This window comes from Microtus ochrogaster, linkage group LG12 (assembly GCF_000317375.1).
Source record: "Microtus ochrogaster isolate Prairie Vole_2 linkage group LG12, MicOch1.0, whole genome shotgun sequence".
Taxonomy (NCBI): domain Eukaryota; kingdom Metazoa; phylum Chordata; class Mammalia; order Rodentia; family Cricetidae; genus Microtus; species Microtus ochrogaster.
In genome coordinates, this window is record NC_022036.1 from 1,179,694 (window position 1) to 1,205,110 (window position 25,417).

General features: G+C 39.3%; 1 protein-coding gene across 1 annotated transcript in view; it reads right to left on the reverse strand.

Annotated features, from left to right (window-relative positions):
- Cntnap2 (contactin associated protein like 2) overlaps nt 1–25,417 on the reverse strand; it is a 2,135,903-nt gene that overhangs the window by 1,067,229 nt on the left and 1,043,257 nt on the right. The window contains exon 9 of the mRNA XM_005363796.2: nt 25,023–25,172. Within this exon, the coding sequence (XP_005363853.1) occupies nt 25,023–25,172 (150 nt within the window). The remainder of the gene's footprint in view (nt 1–25,022; nt 25,173–25,417) is intronic.

Here is a 25,417-nt window from a genome sequence, read left to right on the forward strand (position 1 = left end):
GGGGAAATCCCCTTGGATACCTGGGAACCCCTCTAGAGCCAAGTCTCTTGCCAACCCTAACATGGCTCCCTTAGTTAAGATATCTACTTCCCTGCTCCCATATCCACCCTTCCTCCGTCTCAACCATCCCATTCCCCCAAGCTCTCCCCATCCTCCCCTTTTCCCTTCTCTCTACCCATCACCCCTTCCCCCCAACCCACCCCTACCCCCAGGCTTCCAACTTTTGCCTGGCGATCTTGTCTACTTCCAATATCCAGGAGGATAAATATATGTTTTTCTTTGGGTTCACCTTCTTATTTAGCTTCTCTAGGATCACAAATTATAGGCTCAATGTCCTTTGTTTATGACTAGAATCCACTTATGAGTGAGTACAAACCATATTCATCGTTTAGGGTCTGGGTAAACTCACTCAGTAAAGTGTTTTCTATTTTCATCCATTTGCATGCAAAATTCAAGATGTCTTTGTTTTTTTAAAAAAAGATGTATCTTTATTTGATGTGTATGAGTGCTTTGCTTCCATGGATGTAGTGCCCATGAAGGCCAGAAGAGTTTTAGATCATGGGGAACTGGAGTTACAGGTGCTTGTGTGTTGTGGAATATTATTTTAAGGTGTATTACATTTGTTTATGCTGTGGGACATTTGTTTTAATAATGCAAAGATATGTTGTATTTGTTTAACTCTGTGAAGCTGTGTTACTTTGTCTGTCTGCAACAACTGATTGGTCTAATAAAGAGCTGAACAGCCAATAGCAAGGCAGGAGAAAGAATAGGTGGGATTGACAAGCAGAGAGAATAAATAGGAAGAGAAATCTAGGGAGGAGGATTAAGGAGCAGGATAAGGAAGAGGACTCCAGTGCCCAGCCACCCAGCTACACAGCAAGCCATAGAGTAAGAAGTAAAGAAAGGTATATAGAATAGAGAAAGATGAAAGCCCAGAGACAAAGGGTGGATAGGATAAATTAAGAAAAGCTGGTTAGAAACAAGTCAAGTCAAGGTAAGGCTGAGCATTCATAAGTAAGAATGAATAAGCCTCTGTGTGCATTTGTGTGTATTTATTTGGGAGCTAGGTGGTGGACTCCCAAAGAGTCAAAGAACCAAAAGAGAAAAAAAAATAAAAACAACAAAAACAGCTTTCATTTTGAGTTGTCGTGCAGGTCCTGGGAATAAATCCAGGTCCTTCGTAAGAGCAGTGAGTATTCTTCACTGCTGAGCAACCTCTTTAGCCCCTATGCTATTTCTTAATACCACCGAGTCTTCTCTCCAGGCCCTATTGGTGTTTCCTAATATTCCTTGCTGAAATTTCAAGTAAGTTAAGGCTAAGGCCATCATTTGATGAGCAGTTTAGAATTTCTGAGGTCAAGCTGTCATTTGCTGAGTGCTCTGTGGAATAATTCCTCCCTCACACAGAGAAGATGAACAGAGAAGCCAGGCTGTCTTTCTGAAAACTTTGTTTGCTACTGTGGATAAATTTATGACAAGACAAGTTGCTGAAAACTTTCTGTCTTCTCCCCTTTTGATATGCTCCAGTGGAACAATTTTCTCAAAATCTGGTTCCATATTGATGTGAACCTACCAACAGGGAGGAAAACACAGCTTATATTTCCCGAGTCTTTGATGCTTATCCATTAGTGCAAATGAAGATCACTGACTTGACATTGTATTTTTGCAACTTTATCACTTGATTTTTTTTTTGTTTGTTTGTTTGTTTTTCGAGACAGGGTTTCTCTGTGGCTTTGAAGCCTGTCCTGGAACTAGCTCTGTAGACCAGGCTGGTCTCAAACTCACAGAGATCTGCCTGCCTCTGCCTCCCGAGTGCTGGGATTAAAGGCCTGCGCCACCACTGCCCAGCTATCACTTGAGAGACAAATATTTACCTGGAAGTAAAAGCATTTCTTAGGAGGATTTACATAATTTTTCCCCAACCTGGTAAATTATCACAAGGGAGGAGAAACAAACGTGTTCATTCCATTCCTTGCGCAAGCCCTCCCTGGGTGACCTTGGGGAATTCCAGAATATCAAGTTTGGAATGGACTAGATAGGTATGATCTAGTGAGTGGCTGAAAAAATAGTTATCTGAAATGCTGAGGAAGAACCATTGTCAAGACAGGGGCCAAAGTTTTGCGAAGACTTGATGGGAGTCCCACTTTGAGCTGTGCCTTCTGCTGCCTGGGTACCTTCCTCCAGGTAGGGACATCCATGGGCTTCCACACCTGCGAGTGGTTGCTCAGCAGGTCTGGCTCGGGTAGCACATGCCTACAACTAGTGCTCCTTGCTGCTCACAGTGTTCAAAAATGCCTATTAATGGAGACCTTCACTGAAGACTTTAGTTATGATTTCATAAAAATATACTTTCCTTAATATTTGCAAATTACTTGCTTTCATCTTAAAAGACACTGATTCTGTCATTCATGGTGTGCTGGAGGATTTGCTACTCACTGTATGCCATTTTCCCCTGATTCTGTGTGTGTCTTCTTTGGGGAAGGCTGGGAGAAAAGAGAGAGAGATGGAAGGGGGAGAAGGGGAGGGGGGATATTTGCCAGGAGTGGCCATGAACTGCTAACAATGAACGGTCAAACAACAAACAGTCTCTGGGGAATGCACAATGCCTTCTTACCGGGTTCCTGTTTTACACCTTTCCCCTTGGCGTCAAAGTGAGAGTCAGCGAAGGTGAGAGGCAGTGCCCTTACCTTGCAAAAAGCAACACACTTCTTCACCTTTCCTCTTTGTCTTTTCCTACTTAATTTGGGGTCAAAATTGCATGTTGAATTAAAAATAAAACTAGGGAAAATTAATTAGTGCTCCAGAGTTTAACTCCAGAGTTCACTGTGAGAGCTTTCCACCACGGCCTTAATGAAAATCAAATCAACTTGAGGCTGCATCTCAGGTTCCCAAGTCTTCTTGCTTTTTGCTGCAAGAGAGCTGAGGGATGCTGTGCACACTGCAGGGTGGCCTGGTACAGCCCTGCCTCTGTGTGAGGGAGTCAAAGTAAAACACTTGTCAGTTCCTGTCCCTCGCACTTGCCAGCTACCAATTCTCTATATTAAGAATATTGTTCAAGAAAGTCATATTCTAATGAATTCTTTTTAAAATTTAATTAATTAATTAAAACATTTCCAGCCTAATCAAGTTTCCTCTTTTTCCTCTCCTCCAAGACCCTCCCCCACAACCTCCTCTCTCCCAGCCCCCATCCACTCCTCATCCATCTTCCTCAGAAAGGGGCAGATGGCCCATGTATTTCTTGAATGCTCCTTTGATCACTTGATTGATACAGAATCAGTTAGTGATCTACGTCAGAATTTTTCTAGAGACTGAAGTCAGGTTTACACAGACTACTGATTTACTGTATCCATTCTCTCCCTGTTTGTAAGCTGTCAACAGCAGTCTCTGCCTGAGAGACAAGCCACAGACATTTCCTGCAGCTGGTACATTTCCTGACCCTTGATGCTCAAGAAGTCTGAGCAACCGGTGGACAAAGCACTTGTCATACAAGCGTAAGGCCAACCGTAGACATCCCCAGTCCCTAGATGAAAACTTAAAGGGATGGCAAAATTTCAGTTGCATGGGACTCCTATGAGCAAGCTGACTGGCCAGACCAGTGAAAACAGCAAGCCCTGAGTTCAATTGAAGATTCTTCCTGAAGATATGAGGTGGGTGAAAGAAGATGCCTCATGTCAACCTATATTCTCCACATGTACCTGCACACACACATACACATACGCATGGCACACAAACGGCACATAAGCATTATATATATAATATATATATATATATATAATATATATTCATATTCTTTCTAAAACACCTGATATATACCAAGCCTCTCTTAAACACCTGATTGGTCTAATAAAGAGCTGAATGGCCAATAGCTAGGCAGGAGAGAGAAAAACAGATGGGGCTGGCAGGGAAAGAGAATATATAAGGAAAGAAGAGAGACAGGGAGGAGGGAGAAGAGGAGAAGGAGAGGAGGACATCAGTGGCCAGCCACACAGTCACACAGCCAGCTAAGGAGTAAGAAGTAAAGAGAGATATATAGAATAGAGAAAGGTAAAAAGTCCAAAGACAGAAGGTAGATGGACTAATTTAAGTTGAGAAAATATGTCTAGATATACGGCAAGCTAAGGCTGGACATTCATAATAAAGAATAAGTCTCTGTATATCTATTTGGGAACTGGGTGATAGGCTCCTAAAGGAAAAAAAGAAAAAGAAATCCTATAGAGCAGCATGTTTTAAAACAATACAAACGGAAATTCTATATATATTTTACCAAAGGAGAAAAAAAGTGGGCATTGGTTGTGATTCAGCTGTTAATACAGCTAGAAGATGACCCTGATGGCATTGGCGTACCTGGTTTTATTATCACTCTGGGTAACTTCACTACATTGACTGAATTAAAATAAACTTACTTTCAGACAGCAATGACAGAGAATGTTTCCAACCTGCATTTTCCTGATCCCCGCTGTTCACAGTCTTCCCCCACTGTAACAGTTCCTTCATTCACTCCCCAAAAGTGAGGACAGCAGACCTGGCCTCCCAGACTAAGTTAGACAGGCTGATTTGACAAAGAAAGACGCAAGATGCATAAATGCGAACTAAATATTCTACACCACTCTAAGTGTACCATGTTCATTTCTAAGTACTAAAAATACCTTCAGTTTTTCAAAAGCATTCTGAAATATGGATGTTTTAGAAGTTCCTCAAGACTGTTATCCCCCACCCCACCTCAGCTGCATCATCTACAGGTGCATGCAGAATTTTAATGCAGTATTTTCCTGCCTCATACCTGAACTATTTTAAACAATGATGCTGCTGAGGCATATCGTTGTTTAGTCTATACAGTGACAGAGGAAATTAATAGTGCTCTTTAAAAAAATCAGTGTGTTGCTTTAAGGGTTTTTTTTTTGCATAACGAATGGCAAAATAGAAAAATATACCTTTCTAAAACATAACACAAGCTTAAAACATAAAAAAAGCTTTATAAAGATTCAGTGAAAACTGTTTGAGGAAACACTGGATGTAATTATTAAGGGGGAGAAAAAGGCACTTTGGAGATATATTTAACCTTGAGCTACTACTTAGAGAAAACATACTTCTCTCTCAAGCTTTAAATCGTGGTGTGTGTGTGTGTGTGTGTGTGTGTGTGTGTGTGTGTGCGTGCGTATGTTCACATTCATGTGCATGTGCATGCGAATGTTGGGTGGGGCATGTACATTTGCTGTGGCATAAAAGGAAAACGGCGGATCATCTGGGGTGTTGGAATGAGCCCTCTCTCTTGTTGGAGATGGGCTCTCTTGTTTGTCACTATATATGGCAAGCTAACTGGCACACATTAATTCGAGTCTCCTCCCTCCCCTTCCTGTCTTACTGAGGAAACAGGGGGATTGTAGACATATGCTCTATGCCCAGGTTTTGCAAAGATTCTGGGGATCTAAACTCAGGTGCTTATGTTTGCAATGCAAATACATTATCCACTTAGGCTCAAAGCCTTAGTCTCAAAGCCTTATTCTTTTTTTTCCCATTCAAAAATTTACATTTCCTCCCCTCCTCCCATTCCCCTCCCCCTCCCCCACTCACTCTCCTCCCTCCCCCTCCCTGCTTAAGAGATGACAGGGAACCCTGCCCTGTGGGAAGTACAAGGCCCTTCCCCTATATCCAGGCCTAGACAGCTGTGCATCCAAATAGACTAGGGTTCCAAAAAGCCAGTACATGCAGTAGAAACAAGTCTCAGTGTCTTTAACAATGGCTTCTCAGGCAACCCCCATTGTCTGCCATATTCAGAGATTCCGGTTTGATCATTCTTTAGTCAGAGAATAATGTATAAATCCAGCTGGGTTGTAAGCCTGATAAGGTGTGGTGTGTCATAGATTTTAACTAAAAATTTAAACACTAAGTTACTATTTTGAATCAAGTAATAGAAACATCCCTAATAGAAGACTCTGAAATATGAGACTAACCACCCTTATTGACTCATTGAGTAATGCTTCAGTGAGCACCATGAACCCCGCAGGTGCTGTGTGTGTGTGTGTGTGTGTGTGTGTGTGTGTGTGTGTGTGTGGTGTCATATAGTGAAATAAGCATGTCAAGACTGAACATTACAAGCTGTTTGCCCAGTACTAGAGTTACAGATACATCCCAAGGCCTAGACTAGTTTAATTGATTTAATAACTTTCTGTTCCCCAAAGGAAGCAATCATGATCATATTTCATTTTTTTACATTTTTGTTGAATAAAAAAATTTAAAAAGATGTACAGCCATTTACCTTCTTGCTAAAGAAAAGCATACAGACTTTAGCTTCTGTGTTAAAGAAAAGCATACAGACTTTAGCTAAAAACACCAACATTAATTTTAAAGAATCCTACTGTTTTGGGAATGTGATCAAATACTCTTTCTCTTTAGAGTTGTGTTTCTATAGAGAATGAGAATGTAATCAGCAATGACTGCGATATATAAATACATGTCCAGGGACTAGTCTATCACTAAAAAAAATCCCTATTTAACTTTGCCACTCAGTTATTTGTTGTGAAAAGCCGCTGGCTAGGTGATGGATAATTGAAAACTTGGAAAAGAAATGAGCTGATTTAAATGAATTCCCCAAACTCCATATCCTTAGGTTAAACATCCATACACAGATTTTCAAAATCTTCTCAAGGACCCAATAAATATCGAATGCCACTTTATTAACTGAAATTGGGTACACAGACTCTAATCCAATTCAAAGATATTATCAATTGTTTAATATCAAATATAGGACCTGTTACAAGGCTGATAATTACTCTCTTAATATTTACTCTCCCTCTCTTGTGTAGATACAGACAGCTGGCAGGACTCTTGGTCACTTCCCTCCTCTTGTAGGTGGTTATGTGTAGACACATGGCTAAATTCCAGCCAATGAGGTGTATGTCTTTAAGTGCTGCCTGAGAGGTCTGTAGAGCGGCCTTAAAGGGAGAGGACCATCCCCTTTCCTCTATTTCTCTGGATTTAGCATCTGGAGTGTTAGTTGTTATTAGGTATTATAAGAGGAATGATGAATGTTGAGTACTATCTAGCAGGAAATACAAGCATAGGTTTCTGTATTCACCAATTATTTCTTTTGTGCAAGCAAATAAAAAATTCCTCTCTTATGAATTCATTTCTGAATTTCATCCTGATGTCTGTTGAGTATTATAGCTATAATGTTTATGAGTAGGCACAAGATATAGACACTGGAATGTGCAGGGTTAAAAATATGACACCCTTGTTATACTAGCCTAGAATTAGGCAGCTCACCAGCACACAGAAAAGTTATGTGAAGTGGGAGAGTCTCTCTGTTTTACTGACAATAGAGGATGAGAGAGAATCCCTGCCTTAGGAGCTTTAAACCCACTTTAGAACAGGCTAGAAATACCTGTATCCTGAAGGGAATCACAGTAACCACAGTCATAAGTGGCAATTGAAGGAAAGAAGAACCTGAGTCTGTAATCTTATCTGCCAGACATTGGGTTGCTCCCAAGGCTAGGCTATGATAAGCTTAAAGATATCACCATTCAACAAAGGTTATTCTTTCTTAGGCTTCAAGGCAACTTTCCATCAAATTGGAAGTTGGGTCAAAGGCAAGAAGGAATCAGCAAGCTCTGTGATATGGAACCTTGAGTAGTTAATTTCATTAGGAGTTGGCAGAATACAGAGGTGACTAAATACAAGAACACAATCCTCCAGTTCTGTCAAAGTGCAGCATGTGAGTTAGACCTAACCTACCACTTACAAAAAATTTAAATAAAGTTTTATTGAAATCATACCATGCCATTTGTCTATATATTCTTCATATGCATTTCCTTGTTATTATAGTATGATTGTGGGAGAGATCAATTGACATAATTCTAAAATACTGACTACATGACCTTTAACCAAGAAATTTGCTAATCTATGAATAATTATTTTTTTTAAAGAAGGCTGGTGGTAAAGTGCTCACCCTCCCAGTGAGCACAAAGCTGATAAAGCTGTAGAATGTACGGTTAAGAGCATTGCCTGCTCTTCCAAAGGTCCTGAGTTCAATTCCCAGCAAACACATGGTGTCTCACAACCATCTGTAATGAGGTCTGGTGCCCTCTTCTGGCCTGCAGACCCACATACATAATAAATAAATAAACATTTAACATGTTTTGTCTGTTCATGTCTCTGTCTCCCGCCCACCCGCCAGTCGCAGGCTCACCCTGCTGCCCCGCTTGGGTGACTTTACCAGGACCGCGTGCGAGCTGTGTCTGCCGCTCGCCACTGGGAATCTGCACTGCTCTGACAGCTGTCTCTACTGAGCTGGCAGCTGCGCGCCGTGAACATTTTAAGAATAAAAGTATGTATCTTGACAGCATGTAAAATCACACTAGCCCTTTCCTCCTATTTATGCTACTTCGGGTTTCTGTTTCCTATAGATAGATGTTATCCTAGAAAAGTGGTTCTCAACCTTCCTAATGTTGTGGCCCTCAGCCTTAAAAATTTTGTTGCTACTTCATAACTGTAATTTTGCTACCGTTATGAATTACAATGTAAATATCTGTATTTTCCAATGGTGTTAGGTAACCCCTGGGAAAGGGTCATTAACCCAAAAGGTTGCAACCCTCGGCTTGAGAACCACTGTTTTAGAGCATTTATGTCCTTTTTATTGTCTGTCCATCTTCAAGGTTGATATTGCTATTGCTATGGTATTCTGACTATAGATATTTGACATTTAACATTATCCATAAGTGCAAAGGAGACAAAGAAAATAGACTTAATTGATGTTTGCCAATTCATACTTGATATATTTCTAAAAATTAATTCTGTCAATCATTAAAATGCACACACACACACACACTTGTTTTTAAAGATTTATTTGAATGTTCTATCTGCGTGTGCACTTTTATGCCAGAAGAGGGCATCAGATGTCACTATAGATGGCTGTGAGCCACCATGTGTTTGCTGGGAATTGAACTCAGACCTCTGGAAGAGCAGCCAGTGCTCTTAACCACTGAGCCATCTCTCTACCCCCCTACTTTCTTAAAGATGTATGTTTGATATTAAGGCAGTCTTTTCAATTTTTGTGTGTACTAGATGATGGGCTTCATGTGTGAGTAGATACATGTGTTGAAGTTACCAGACAAACTCAGATATCAGTCTGCCCTTCGTTCTCCAACATGTGTAAGATAGGGTCTCTTGTTTGTATTGTATACACCAGGTTAGCTGGCCTATGGGCTTTCTGTTTCTCCATGAACACTGGGATTACAGATGGCATGCTACTGTGTTCACCTTTACCTGGGTTCCTGGGAGTCAAGCTCAGGTCTTCACACTTTACTGGCAGCATATGCTCACTGAGTTACTCTCTCAGACCCTCAGGTATTCTTTTATTAAACCTATATGGCATATCATAATTTTGAATACCTAAGCTAGAATGAAAATATGTCAATCAATCAATCAACAAAACCGATTTATGTTATATGGATAACATATTGACACTCTAAAGGACAAAATACATTTAAGCATAAGTGTTATATTAGAAGCTTTTCTTTCCTTTTTCTTTTTAGCCCTAGGAACTATCTCTTGTAGACCAGGCTGGCCTTGAGCTCACAGAGATCTGCCTGCCTCTGCCTCCTGAGTGCTGGGATTAAATGCATGCGGCACCACTACCCGGCTTTGGAATCTTTCCTGACACTTCAAAAAGCTTGCCAAAGTATTTAAAAACAAAACAAAACTGGGTATTTGTGTGTTAAGAGTAATCATACCAAATGTCCGTATTTCCTTTCCAGTCGCTCTACTTCTCAAACTACAGTCATGTAAGGCTTTGTATTTAAAGTTTGAAAAATAAATTTTAGAATGTGTTTTAAAAGTAAAATGTACTTTATAATATTATAATAGCTTATTTTATGTAAAATATGTCTAGTATTTTTTTTACCAAAGAAAAACATAGCCCGAACTGATTTTTAAAACATCCTAGAAGATTCTTGTACAATATAAAAGATAAAGGCTTGTGCTAAAGCATGAATTATCTTAGCAAATACACAAAAACCTCTACCTGTAGGTTTGGTATAAGCTCTTGCATGGACTCAACATGTAGTGGAATTATTTCAGCTTCTCCTAAGCTTCTACATAGGAGGGATATCCACGCTTCCTCTCTCAGCCTAAAGGCTCACATTTCTACCCTCCACCCATCTTAACCATCTCTTCTTCTTCAGCAAATATCTCCCCACATACGCTATTAACTACACGTTCTCCAGGATCTATCCCCTATTTATATGTACTTTCTGCTCTTCAAATGTTCTTTTCTTTGAGAAATGGGACTGAAAGCCATGTATATCCATGACCCTGCAGAATCCCATCTGTTGTTGCTCAACAGATAATGGGGAAGAATCTGACTGCTTCAAAAGATAATATTTGAGCAATGATTTTTCTCAGGTGTCTTTTTCTCCTGGTCATAGTGTCATGTGGTCTCCTGTAGACAGGTGACATTCACTTTCACATTCCCCACTAGAACGTTGTTTGACCAATGTCACCTCTGTTTCCAATGGAAGCCTCTGTGAAATTCTAACAAATTCCGGGGTCTTCACTGAAGAAATGGTGCTGTCGTGCCTTTTGTCATTAACTGTACAAGTACACAAAAGGACAGCCCTGTCATACCAGACAGACTTAAAGGTTTTAACACTCCAATTTGTTTTGTTTCTATAGGCAATGTGTTTTAGATGATCTATTTTTAAGATCAAACTTGGATACTCTGAACAGGCTTTTTTTTTTAACTCTCTTAAAAAGCTATGATAAAGTACTGCCACATGAACAAATACCCTGAAACAGGTGGCCTTTTAGTTCAAAAATGGAAAATTATTTCTAAAAGACAATAATGAATTATTATAATAGCGGGTCCTTAGTCCTATTTTGACTTTGTTTCTATGCATGTGGAAATCTTAGGCTAAATTTAAAACAAAATACCCAAAGTTCATCTTCTGGTTTCATCATGCAGAATTAAGAATACAAACAGAAATGGCAATTTTATTAAAAAACAAAAACCATGGAAAAATCCAAAGACCTCTCCTCTGGTTTGTATGAAAGTGAAACAAGAATTTTCTAAACTCCCCTTTGTTTTTATGATTTTGTGACATTAACAAATTGCCAAGGTTGGGGGACTGGGCATTTCTCTCTTGCTACCTGAGGATTAGAGATGACCTAACTGCCTACCTGATATGTCTATGAGTCCCAGGTGAGCCTCAGCTCCTCCTCCACACAGTAACACAACAAGAGGCAGAACACAGGCTGGCCACCCCTGCCTACTGCAGAGCCCAGAAACCTGACTCTGACAGACTGACCAGTGTGGGTCAGAACTATGCCTTCACCCGGGGCTCCCTACCCAGTTTTTTTTCTTTTCCATGCCAGTCCTACATACATCCACTCATTTTTCTTGAGTCATACTTGCCTGGTAGATCTTTAATTATCTGATTCTGTGTTAATGACTTCTCATGTACCTCCAGACACTCTAGAATAAGACTGTAGTAGCACTTTCCCAGGCTTTCTTGGCTAATGAATGTGCTTTCATATATGACCCAATTCCAGCCAAGAATCTTGCTATGCCAGTGTAGCCAAGCCATCCAGTCTTAATCACGATCAGGACCCCCTTTCCCACCAACTCTGAGGTGGCATCTGTGTACCCTGGGCAGCCTTTACAAAGAATCCTGTGAGATCTCTTTACTCAGCATCTGCTTATCCCTGCTGTTTCCTCTCAGTATTTTCTCTTCTGCTGACCCCTCTGTACCACCTTCTCTGTAGATCTCCTCTTTGACTTCTTTCTGCACATCATACAGTGAACACAATCTCTCTGTCTTACTACAAATCCTGGCTTGGCCTGCCCCATCATGATGAGCTGAATACCATCTTCCTTAGCATGTGTTAGTAAATACCACCGAAGATTCTTAAACACTGGTTACTCACCGGAAAAGTAAACAATTAATACAGTTCTTTTGGTGGTGGGGTGGGGAGCATTTTTGCATCAATTATATGGGATGATTCATAAAACTGACATACTTATATTCTCCAAGTAATCACTTGATATGTATGACATATCTGAACCAAACATATAAGTTATCAGAGTTTTAAGTTTTGCCAGGTTTGTTTTGTTTTCCTACTTAAGAGCCATTTAGTTATACAAAGCATTTTTTTTTAAAAAAAGAACTATGAAACAACAACATTTAACGCAGATGTCATGATTGACTATATTAATTCCACAGTGAGAATGCTGTGTTCTTTCAGGTTAGTTGATATCTCAGCAGCTAAGCATTTATAAGGAGAGGAAAAAACTGTCACTGTTCCCTATAAAAGGGTCAAACTCAATCTTGAAAGCTTTTGTAATTCCTTGATTCTTTTCTTTGAAACTTCCATACAAGTTTGTCCCACCTCTTAATATTCTTAATGCCAAACAGTAGGAAGAAAGACACAAAAAGTCAGGATGTGTAGATTTGCTCAATATTTGTCATTATAATTAAGTCAGCTCATACGTTTAATCCAATTGTATTTCTGGGAGCTATAAAAATGTCTTGTGAACCTTTGGCTGCATACTGAATACTCTCCCATCTCCAAGCAGAAACAGGATGACTATTGAGGTTAACATTTTGAATTTTAGTTTGCACTTTTCTACTTCTTTGCCATTTTATTTTATACATACAATTAAAAAAACAAGGAGCAACAATAACAGCAGCAACAAATAAAACAGTAATCAGAAGTCCATGGTAATCTGATTGGGGAACAATGAGTCTCCTTGCTTGTTTTGACAAGTAGGAAAAGGGTTTGAAATGCATTTTTAAAAAAGTAAAGAAATAATTTATATAGAATAGCAAATATTGACTCAAAAAACTTTCATGAGCAATTAGTTTTGTGGAGTTTAAACTTGCTTGAGACTCTGAGTGTATTTTACCTATTACCATTAAGGGAGGACCACAGGCAGAAAAGTGTGTAGCAAAATATCATAATGGACTGGGGTGAAAGAGTGAAAACCCCAAAGAAAATAAAAGCAACATGTTAACTGATTCATTTAGAAGCTGTAAAGAATTTCAGTCACATTATTATGTGATTATTATTAGTCAATCTAAATTTAATAAACTGGCAACAGGGATAATGAAGATGTTGAGTTGTGATTTTTTTATTTATGGTTCTTAAAATTAATAAATTGTTAATTGGTTAGAAAAAGTTGGCTTTTGCTATCAATACTAATATTTCAAAAGAGGCATATTACATTAGTGTGAAGAAGGGTATCTAAGAACTTCAATATTGATAAATATGTTTTTTCTAATTGAGAAGAGATTTTTCATATATCAACAAATATTAATTCAGGAATTTTCATAAGCAAGTAGTTGCTCTGTATAATTAAACTTTGCTTAAGACATAAGTGAATGTGGATGAGGCTAAATGTAAACTTATTTACTTATATTTTTGCAAGTAAATTTTTGTTTCTTTAAATGCATCTTTAATTAAAATATAATTACTTACTTCCTCCTTTTTTCCCTTCAGATCTTCCCATGTTCCCTCACTTTAACTCCTCCCGTATCTCCTTTCTCTCTCTTTTTGATTGTTTTATATATAAGCAATTATATATATACAAAAATATATCAATACAACCTGCTGAATCCATTTTTTGTTGCTTGTGTGTATATTTTCAGGGATAATTATTTTGTGTTAGGTAACAAATTAGGTTTCTTAAGACCATACACCACTGACTTCCTAATCCTCTCTGGTCTCAATTGTAGAATTTTGCCTTGAATACAACAAAAACCACAAGTAAAATACTATCATTAAGCCGAATTTTCAAGATGGAGGTATATGTACTGGGAATTTATCTGTGGACTAAGACTGATTCTGTACCAGCATCTTGACTGAATCAGGGTCCTCTTCTTTGACTTTTTTCTTAATAGAAAAGTGGCTTTTACATTGGTGATTAATTGAAATCTTAATGCACTAGGGTTGCTTCTGAGTAAGTAGATTCCTCACTGTCATTACAATCTGTGTATGAGGATTTTGTAACTGACTGATAACCCATAAGAGAAAATCAAGAGAGACAAAGGATGCTAGGTTTGTAGAAGAGTATGTGTGGTGGCTGAGAGTCTAGTGGCTTTTGGTCTTGGTAGTGAAGGCAAAATAGTTGGTTACAACTCATAGAAGATGATAGTTTCTTAGATTTAGGATGTACCAGATAAGAACAGATCTTAGGAGAACACAGCCCAGTAGACCCTGAATGAGTATGGCTTAGAAGGAGGCAGAATAGAATAGTTAAAAAAAGGCACACATAGCCTTTTTGTCAGATAGAGTGGTGGCATCTTTGATCTTTTCAAGTCACTCCCTGTACCCATCCATGTGTCAGACAGTTCTGTTGGCTCCCATCTTCTACTGTGTATCCAGACCTCATCATCTTTCAGCTGTTTCACAGCTATCACCAATCTAACCTATTTTCCTTGACCAGGAACGTTGAATCATTCTCAAAACAGCCCAAGGTTCATCAAAGATATAAGATTCATCTGGCCCAGACCTGATTACTGTTCAAGACCATGCACTATCTCCTCAGTGTACTTCAGTACACACTCACCCCGTTCCTAAACCCTCTGCACATTCTAGCTATATATGTGCTCAATTCTTCCAATACCAGAGAGATTCTCTTGCATTTTCTCTGGGTGTTTTCATTCTCTAAGGCGTCTGCATCTTCTTAAGGCTGGCATTCTCAAGCATCTCATTTTAAATTACCAATCCTCAGCAAGTCCAAAGAACTTTCTAACTCATAAGCTGTTTTGGTTGTGCATTAATATTTCCATGCATTTTAGCTAACAAAGAGTTGTTTATATCTTTATTTTTTCAAGACAATGCAGTCTTACAGTGCTCTCATTGCAACAATTAAATGACAGAGACCCCTTTCCCTGCACAGCACCCTTGTTTCATTTGGGGGATGTGAGTGGGATATTCCAATGTGACTGGAGACAAGAAGTACTGTAGACTCATGTGCACATCATCAGTAAACATGTCTGCTGGAATGTTAATCTAGTCAACGAATAAATGCACAGTTACAAACTATTATCTCTCAGACTCTGAGGACACTTGAGTTGCATTAAAACATACAAAAGCCATTTATCTCTGCCCTCTCAGAGCTCTGCTAGCTAGGGTGATTCCAACAACAGACAAGAAACTAAGAAAAGAAGTGGATGGTAAGTGGATGGTAAGAAGTGACTAAAATCTCTTGGACGAGTGTGGTGAGGTAGGAACGCAGAGTGGGATGGGAGGGCTCTGGGGAGTTGGACGAGAGGTGAGCCTGGAACATGTGGTAGAGGACAAATCGGCCCAGGGGAGGAGGAGTCTACGGACATCCTCAGGAGTGAGGAACTCACTCAAAACAATGTAAAAGAGTAGACCAGAAATAAGTTATATAACCAGACACAAACCCACCAGTAAAAGGAGTGTGTCTAGAAACAGGTTAATACACACACACACACACACACACACACACACACACACACACACCAAATAAAATATCATAGAAGTGAGTTGAAAATTCATTGCAGTGAGACAAGAGGAAAGACTAATGGTTAGAAACAACAATCTTATGTACTAGCTTAGTGCAAATATTTTATCTTAGAAACATTTACACCTATTTTTTAAAAATTATTTATTTATTTATTTTACATCCCAGCTGTAGCTTCCTCTTTCTTCTCTCCTCTCCCCATTCTTCCTCTGTTTCCATCCCCCAATCCATGCCCCCTCCATCTCTGTCCAAAACAGGGCAGGTCTCCTATTAGTATCAACAAAACATGGCATATCAAGTTGCAAAATACTAAGCACCGTCCCATGTAATATGTTTGGGCAAGGTGACCCAGCATGAGAAGTGGGGTCTCAAAGGTCTATAAAAGAGTCAGAGAAAAAAAAAAGAGTCAGAGACAGCCCCTGTTCCCACTATTAGGAGTCCCACAAGAGGACCAAGCTATACAACTGTAACATACAAGCAGAGTGCTCAGGCCAGTCACATTCAGGCTTCCTGGTTGTCAACTCAGTCTCTATGAGACTCCTTGAGCTCAGGCCAGTTGACTCTGTGACCCTTCATGTAGTGTTTATATCTATTTTATGTTAGTAGATGCATGAATGAGGGGGTAGAAGCATCAAGGTATATACAGTAATAAAATAGAGAGATGAGACTGTAGAAATCATGAAATTATAATTAGAAAATCCACAAAGTAATCTACTTAGCTTCATATTATACAGGACATTTGATTATATAATTTGACATCTCAAATCTGGGGTATTAAAAAGTACATTATAATGGTAGTTTGAGTGTCAATCTTTAGATGGCTCCCTGCGAAACCTAGACTGTAATGCACTAACTGGGTGTGGCTGTGAAAATGATCTGAAATGCCAGAGTCGTCAGCATCTACAACCTGCTGACTTCATGAAAAGATGACCTTATCTAATCAGGTGAAATCTTTTAAGAGCACAAGCAGAAGTTATCACACAGGGAAGTCAGAGTAGACATCCATTGACAAGACAACCAGAGAGGTGGTCTGAAATGATAGTTTTAGAATGTAGAGCACATGGAGCCGTTGAAGGTGGGGGCAACCTAAGTTTGTTGAGGATTGAGGTAATGCCATCTCTTCAGTCATGTGATGTTTCAAGAATCATCTGCAGGCTCTTAGTTATACCCAGCGTTGTAATCCCTCTGGATAGAAGTGAACGAAAGTAGATCTCAGTTCTATAATAGAAGAGTTGAAATCAAAGCATACTTGGAAGTAAAGTCTAGGGATTTGGAAATGCAAGCTTAGAAAATGTTTAAAAATCTATTGTGTATCATTTCAACCAGCAAAGAGAAAATGGAACATTGATCCAGTTTAAAGTTTAAAATTCTCAGGACAGTCCCTTTATTTGTTTTAAAGGTGTTTTATAAGAGAACTTTTCAAGTGTAATCCTATAAGCTTGCCCAGCCCTTACCTGATAAAGGTAGGGAAATTTCTTGGCACTAAGTAGGTAGATGTGCACAAAAAATGGTGCCGAGAAGGTTCCTGAATGCATTCTTCCTTGTTATATATGGTAATTGATGAATATTGTACAGGCACAGTGGATTATCAGAATAACTCAGTTTCTTTTGTGTGTGTCTCTGTTTCATCATATGCATGCATGTTTACACGTTTTTGAGCATATATCTGTGAATTCACATTTGCATGTGTGTACATGCACATGTGGAATGCCAGAGGTTGATGTGGGGAGTCCTATTCAAACACTCTTATCTTATTTATTGAGGCAGGATCTCTCATTAGTAGTTAGATCTGGTGAACAGACTAATTTGGCAGGCCAGCTTACTTCTGGGATCTCTGCATTCTGAGTAGGCTGGAATTATAAGCCACCTATCAAGGGCATTGAACTTTTATCTGGGTTCTGGGGACCCAGACTCTGGACCTCATTATCCACTGAACCATCTTTTGACCCCAATTTATTCTTAATTATGTATGTACTAGCTTCATTTTGGTTTCTGTGATAAAATACCCTGAAACAAAAGCAACTCAATGGAGAAAGGATTTTTTTTTCAGCTACAATTTCAGGAAACAGTTTATCATTGTAGGAAAGTTGAGGCAGAGATTTTATGAAGTTAGTCATGCCATATCCACAGTCAATGCAGAGAGAAATAAGTGGACACATGCTTGTTTCTTGCTTGTAATAGATTTCTCTTCTCTTATTGAATTTACATATAAGTAATCTGTCTTATACCCTTGTATAGGAAATGATGCTGAACACAGTGGACTTCATCCTCCCACATCAATGAACTTAGTTAAGACACTCCCCCACAGAAATGAGCACAGGTCAACGCGATGTGGAGAATTTCTCATTTACATCATTCCCAAGTGACTCTAGGTTGTGTCAAGTTGACAATGAAAACCAAGCATCACAATGTATTTATTTTTGAAAGGTTACTCATAAAGAATGGTGAGACAGATTTTAGGGGGTTTAGACACATTTGTCAGTGTGGTTTATTTTTACCAATATTTTTATTCACAATAAAGGTCTCTAATACATTAATTTCTCCTACAATACTAACTTCTTATTGCATCAAAAAAAAGTCAAATTGTAAAATCAGCTTTAGAAAACTCACAAAGCTTATTGACCATGTCCTTTGCCTTACAGAAACATCTCGGCTTCAGGGGTCCTATTTATTAGTTGTTGCTCTCAGTATCTCTGCTTTGGTTTCTATATTTAGGAAGTGGCCTACTGTGTCCATGAGTACTAGGCTACTTCCCACTTTAGCTTCTTTTTTTTTTTTTTAAAAAAAAAGGTTTGTTTATTTATGTTATGCATTGCATATTCTTATGTATATGAATGCTCTATTGATTTTTATGTCCGAAAAGGGTATCAGCCCCACCATAGAAGGTTGTGAGTCTGTCGTTGCTGAGAATTGAACTCAGGACCTCTGGAAGAGCAGTCAGTGCTTTTAACCACAGAGCAATCTCTCTAGCCCCCCGCTTTCTCTTCTATCAGGTTCAATGTAGCTTGGCTTATGTTGAGGTCTTTGATCCATTTGAAATTGAGTTTTGTGCATGGATGTAGATATGGATCTATTTCCATTCTTCTAAATGTTCATATCCAAGTATGCCAGTACCATTTGTTGAAGATGCTTTCTTTTTTTCTACTGTAAAATTTTGGCTTCTCTTTGTCAAAAATCAGATGTTCATAGGTGTGTTGATTAATATCAGGGTCTTCAATTCGATTTCAAAGACCCAGCAATACCACTCTTGGGCATATACCCAAATGATAATCAATCATAACACTTGCTAACAATATTCATAGCAACATTATTCATAATAACCAAGACCTGGAAACAACCTAGATGCCCTTCAACTGAAGAATGGATAAAGAAAATATGGTAAATTATGCAACTGAGTTTTACTCCTCTGTACAAAACAATGCCATCTTGAAACTTGCAGGCAAATGGATGGAACTATAACATCCTGAATGACGTAACCCAGATCCAGAAAGGCAAATAGGGTATATACTTACTCATAAGTGGATATTATAAATAAAGTAAAGGATAACAAGGCTATAATCCACAGCTCCAGAGAAGCTAGGTAAAAAGTAGGACCCTAAGAGAAACACACATAGAGGGCCCCAGAAACGGGAAATAGTTAAGATCTCCTGGGTACCTGGGAGGGGTGTAGAAGAGAAGGGATGGGGGCTATAAACATAAGGGATCAAGATAACTAAGCTGGAGGAGTGTGGTGATGTTTAGTTTTTGAGCTAACAAAGTTTGCCTGAAGATCAGTGTGTGGAGCTAGTCATTTGTTAGCCGTAGAGACCAGGCAGTAATGGCACGTGCCTTTAATCCTAGCACTCAGGAGGCAGTGGCAGAGAGATCTTTATGAGTTCAAGGCCACCCTAAATTACAGGAGATTGATCCAGTCTAAAAGAGAAACAGAGTCCAAGGTAGTGGCTCACACCTCTAATCCTAGTACTTGGAGGAACACGCCTTTAATCTCAGCACTAGGGAGGTAGAGACAAGAAGGGACATGGCTGGGTGGAGAGAGAAATATAAAGTGGGAGGAGACAAGAACTCACTGCATTCGATCTGAGAATTCAGTCTGAGAACTCGTGGAGACAGGATCTTACCCCCTTCAGTTTGAGGACTTGGTAGAGGTAAAAAGCTAAGTGGCAGCTCCTTTACTTTTCTGATCTTTCAGCATTTACCCCAATATATGACTCCAGGTTTTTATGATTAAGATCAATTAGAATTCATGCTACTGGGGAGGGACAGAGAGGGAGAGCAGCGAAAGAGATAGCGTGATAGAGGGAGCCATTATGGGGTTAGGCAGAAACCTGGTGCTAGGGAAACTCTTAGGAATCCACAAGAATGGCACCAGCTAAGACTCCAAGCAATAGTGTAGATGCCTGATCTAGTCTTCCCCTATAATCAGATTAGTGACCACCCTAACTCCCATCATAGAATCTACATCCAGTAACCGACAGAAGAAGATGCAGTGATTCACAGCCAAGCACTGGACTGAACTCTTGAAGTTCAGCTGAAGAAAAGGAGGAAAGTTCATATGAATAAGTGGCGTCAAGATCATGATGGGGAAAACCACAGAGACAGCCAAACTGAACTAGTGGTAGCTCATGAACTCCGGATTGACACCTGGGGAACCTCCATGGGACTGAATGAGGCTCTCTGAATGTGGTGACAGTTATATGGCTTGATTGGCTTGATCTATTTGTGTGTGTGTGTGTGTGTGTGTGTGTGTGTGTGTGTGTGTGTATGTGTATGGTGGTGTGGACTGGCAGTGGGACCAGGACTTAACCCAGTGAAAGAACTGGCTTTTTGAAGTTTATTTCCTATGGTAGAATACCTTGCCCATCCTGATTCAGGTGGGAGGGTCTTGTTTCTGCTTCAACTTGGTATTCCAGACTTTGATGACTCCCTAAGGGAGACCTTGTTCCATTTAAGGAATGAATGGAAGAATGTGATGGAGGAGGTAGGGAGTGGGACCAGGTGAGGGAGGGGGAACTGGGTTGGTAGATAAAATGAAAAAAAATGTTTTTTTAATTAAATAAAAAATTGTCTTAAGACTTCAAAAAAGAAAAGAAAGGAAAATCCACATCAAGGAAGGCAGACCCCCATCCCTTGTTCCACACCCTGGCTTTGCTCCTACTGTTGATACATACTCTGTGTGAGTCTCTCTTCACCCATGTGTTGCTTTCTTTACACCTGTAGATTCTTTCATTACAATGATGACTTCCCCTACCGTATACCTTTTACTGGTTTTGTTTTACACAGAGGTGTCTAACACTTACAAGTAATGGGTTTGGACACTCATATGCACCAGTTCTGCTTCTCTCAGAAACATTTTCTATTGATCTCCCGAGACTTCTACATTCAGCACAATTTAGAGGTCACAAAATTCCATTTGTAAATTTGGCCAACAGCCATCATTTCAGCCCATGTGCCCCAGGCTCTAGTTCTCCCTCATGGTGCTTGTTAGAATCTTCCCTTTAGCGATAATTTCTTAAATTTGTAATTGCTGTTAACTCCTATAAGATCCATCTTTGAAAGCACATAAGAGAAAAATCAGAAGTTGGAGAGTGTCATGGTTTAAGTGTAAAACGCCCCCTATAGGTTCATGTATTTGAAAACTTGGACTCCAGTTAGTGGTACTGTTTTGGAATGCTGAGGAACATTTGGGAGAGGGGACCTTGTTGGAGCAGGTATAATTTTATTTTCTAGGCAGATTAATAGCTCAAGCATGCTTACTGTGTTCTCTCTGCTTCCTTGTCCAGTGAGATGTGAGCAAGCAGCTGACATACACTCCTGCCTGTACAGCACTACCTGGCCCCATGACTTCCCTATTAGGGCTGTCCTCAGACTGAATAGGAATAAAACTCCCCTCCCTTCATATTGTCTTGTCATGTATGAAGTCAAAGCAACAAGTAATGTAACCAACACAGAACGACTTACACAGCTAACCTGAACCTTATTATAAGCTGTCTGTGTTGTTCTAAAAGGTCTGCTAATATTCTAAGTTGGATCTGGGCATGTGGCCTAATTTGGAAATAATGGTATCCCAGAGGTATCTAGGGAATTATGAGGTGAGTGGAGTAGGATGTGCTCTAATCCTGTGCCTGGTGTCCTTATCAGAAGGAAACATAGACACAGACCCTCAGAGGATTTGAAGGTAGAAGCAGACATGATGGTTGTCACAGGAGTCCCATGGATTGCCAAAAACTGTCACTAGCTATTGGACTCCTTTCTTACATCCTTCAAAGAGAACACAGACCTCCTTGATACCTCATACCCTTCTCAATTTCCTGAATTCAAACCTGAGAATAAATGACTGCTGGTTGAGGTCACTGAGTTGTGGTACCTTGTAATAGCAGCCCTATGAATCTATTACACATCACAAACTCCTTTACCCATTTTCAGATCACTGAAAAATATCATTTGATAAAATACTTCTTGCTTCTGTGATTTTTGGAGTGAAATAAAAAGAAGTTAGAAAACTTACTTTAGACAACCTAAAAAATGTGAACTTAAGTCAGGTACTTCCAAGTTATTCAGCTATTGGGCAATGGACCAGTTAACCCAGGTGTTTCATCTGGGACTCTATCTAGAGGCTTTAAGTGACAAATTATAGAGGACGTGGGGTCCATAAAGAATTTTTAGAGGCTCAGATGTACACAGGAAGGCTGGAATTACATTACTTCATGAGTAAGTATGAACTACCAGACCTGGGATATTCCTCCTAAAGAAACCCAACAGGGAAATACTTTTTATTTGTATATTTGCATATCTATCTATCTATCTATCTATCTATCTATCTATCTATCTATCTATCTATCTATCTCTCTCTCTCTCTCTCTCTCTCTCTCTCTCTCTCTCTCTCTATCTATCTATCATCTATCTATCTATCTATCTATCTATCTATCTATCTATCTATCTATCATCTATCTATCTCTATATCTATATACTTCTGGTCTATTTCAGTGACAATTGCTACAGACTGCCTGTGTGCCCTGCTCAGAATTTATATATGGGAAACTTACTCCCACCCCTGCCATGGTATAGGTCTGAAGTTGAGAGTCTCTAGGTGGTAATTAGATCTTAAGAATGGAATCCTCACAATGAGATTAGCTTCCTCATAAGAACAGACATGGAGATTTTTTTGTTCTCTGAATACCTTCCTAATCCTTCTTCCATCTTGTGCAATATGAAGACACAATAAGAAAAGGACAGTCAGGAAGACAGACCTCAACAGACTGCATCTAACAGCACTTTGATCTTGGATTTCTTGCCTTCAGAAAGAAAACTTGGGGAAATAAATGTGGCTGGTTAAAGCCACCCACTCGATGTGGCCCTGCTACTATAGGTGGCAATGGCTAGACATGTGTACTGCTGTATCTAGATTAGAAACTAGACATGAATGGACCCTCCCTCCATTAAACCTCACTAGTACCAGTACTATGAAACTCAGACAGCTCTCCTGTCCCATTGTCTCCCTCGTCTGCCACCTTCTTGTGAGCTGCCTGCCCAACCTATACTCTTGAGGCATTCACTTTTCAATAGAAGCCAATGGAAACTTTCTTACCCAGCTGTTTTCATTCAAATGAAAACATAGAGTTTATTAAAAGTAATGGCCTAAATAATGTTAGAAATTTAAAGCTGTACATACATAACCATGGGCCCTGGCCGATATCTAAAAGACTATTATCCAGTAATTGGTTGATAAATAAATATAATTGCCTCTTTTATTTTTATCTCAATTATTAAAATTAATGAAGTGTTAAGGAATTTCAGTCGAGAGGTAGAGATAACAGCTAAAGCAGCTGTGACCTCCTTTGCTGAAGAAATACCCCCAAATATGGCTTTTTTTGCTATCTGCTGTTCTCACACAAGAACAAAGGAAAGAAAGTGCAGAATCAGAAGCCTGGCCTGGCCTACAATTTCCCATGAGCAAGCATAGAAATGTGGAGGCACACCCTACTAGAAACCGTCAAGATGATGCCTCCCAGTCAGGAGCTTCACTTGGTGCAATCCTTTGCTTGAGGCTTTCAGAGACCAGGAACACCATTACTCTTTATCTTCCTTCTTTCCTACTTCTGGTAGCTGCTTTCTTTCAGAGGAATCTCAGGGGCGCAGGGTGGGTATTAGTTCAGGTCCATCTACATCCTGTTCTTGATAACATATTTCTCAAAATCCCTTGAAGCTTAGAATTCTGCAGTGTCTCAAAGTTATAGTTCAGTATCTCGTCCTGTATGTTAAAGTTCTAGCAGTTCTGCCTGAGATTTGGAGATACAATGTGTTTTTTATGCACTTATAGGACTCAGCTGAGGAGGATGTAATTAAAAAACCAGCATGATTCTATGCTGGTGGCATATCTTGCAGGCAGAACAAAGACCCGAGAGGAAGTCAAGATCCTCTTGACAGGGTTTTAAAAACTCAAATCTATAAAGCAATAAAGCACAGCACACCACATCCAATCATCTTTACCACAAATGTGAGGCTCTAGCAATTTGTCTATCCACTGGACTGAGATGGATAGGAACTACTATAGGCCTTTGATGACCTCATTCATGGCCAACAGCATTCCAGATCAGAGATTAGTGGAGACTGTCAGAAGCTTTTCTGCTGACAAATGCAATCCATTTACTATGACAACCATGGGAACTCTTGGCCCAAAGCTGATTATGTTCAACCCATACTTGGAGGGAAGCTAGGGTTTAAATGAATGGCTTATGTTTATGTCAATCAACTCTATTCCTTCACTCAGAAGACATCTTTTCTCATTTTCATTGACTTACCAAATATTCACCGAGAACCTTTCAAACATGTATTATGAACACCCAACAAATATCATGGATTAATGACTCAGGAAAAACTCAGAATTTATTTCTCTAACTTATACCTCCACAGTGGTAGAAACTCCCAACCTAGGAGCACATGGTCTTATACTCAGCAGCCAGTGGCTGCCAGGGTATATGTTTCTTCTTTCTCACAATTAAAAAATGCTTATATGTTCTATTTTACAGAGTTTACTAATTCATTTATAAATAAGTATTTGCTATCTGTCATACTCCAGGAATTTCTTTTGGACTAGGGCATAGGGCAGGAAACTTGGCAGACAAGGTAAGTGCTCTTAAGTAGAATTACTCTAACAACTTCGGGGAAACAAGATGCAAATACAAGATAGGAATATATATTCATATAAACAGACATGAGTATTGACTAAAGTTTAGGAGAATTTTCTATAAAATGTGTGACTAATCCATAGTTGTCATTCATTCTGGAAAAGAGTATTTTGGGAATTACACAGAATCTCAGGTTTTATGCTTTGAAGATTGAAACAAAAGGTAGGTGGGGGGGGTCACCACATTGATAGTGTTTTTTGTGAAGCAGCGTTTTCTTTAACCTTTTAACTGAATTAAAATTTGTTTATTTATTCTAAAATAGATTCCTTGGATGAAAGTACTTTATAAACTTTTTGAAAAAGTTTTTTCTTCTTTTTTAAAGTATCCGCTAACATAAACCGTGGCTTTCCTACCTCCCAAGAAGTACTTCTCTCCAGTCTTCACTTGCAGAGGACTGTTGGTGCGAACTGCCGATGCTTCATCCCCATCAATGGTGAGAACTGCAAAGTTTTCCTTGGCCAGGAAGCGAACCTCATGCCATTGCCCATCATTCAGCCCAGAGCCTGGGAGGAAAACAACAAAAGTTTCCTAAGTTGGATCCGCTAAACCATTTTTAAACATTACAGTACAGTGATTTCATTGAAAACCATGATTATATTACCTTTATGGAGCTTATTTTTTTCAGATAAATTGATACAAAACACAGTATTTAAGGAAGTTGAGCATGACCTTAAGTGTCTTTTGGCCATTTGAACTTCTTCTGTTGAGAATTCTCTGTTCAGCTCAGTGCCCCATTTTATTATTGGGT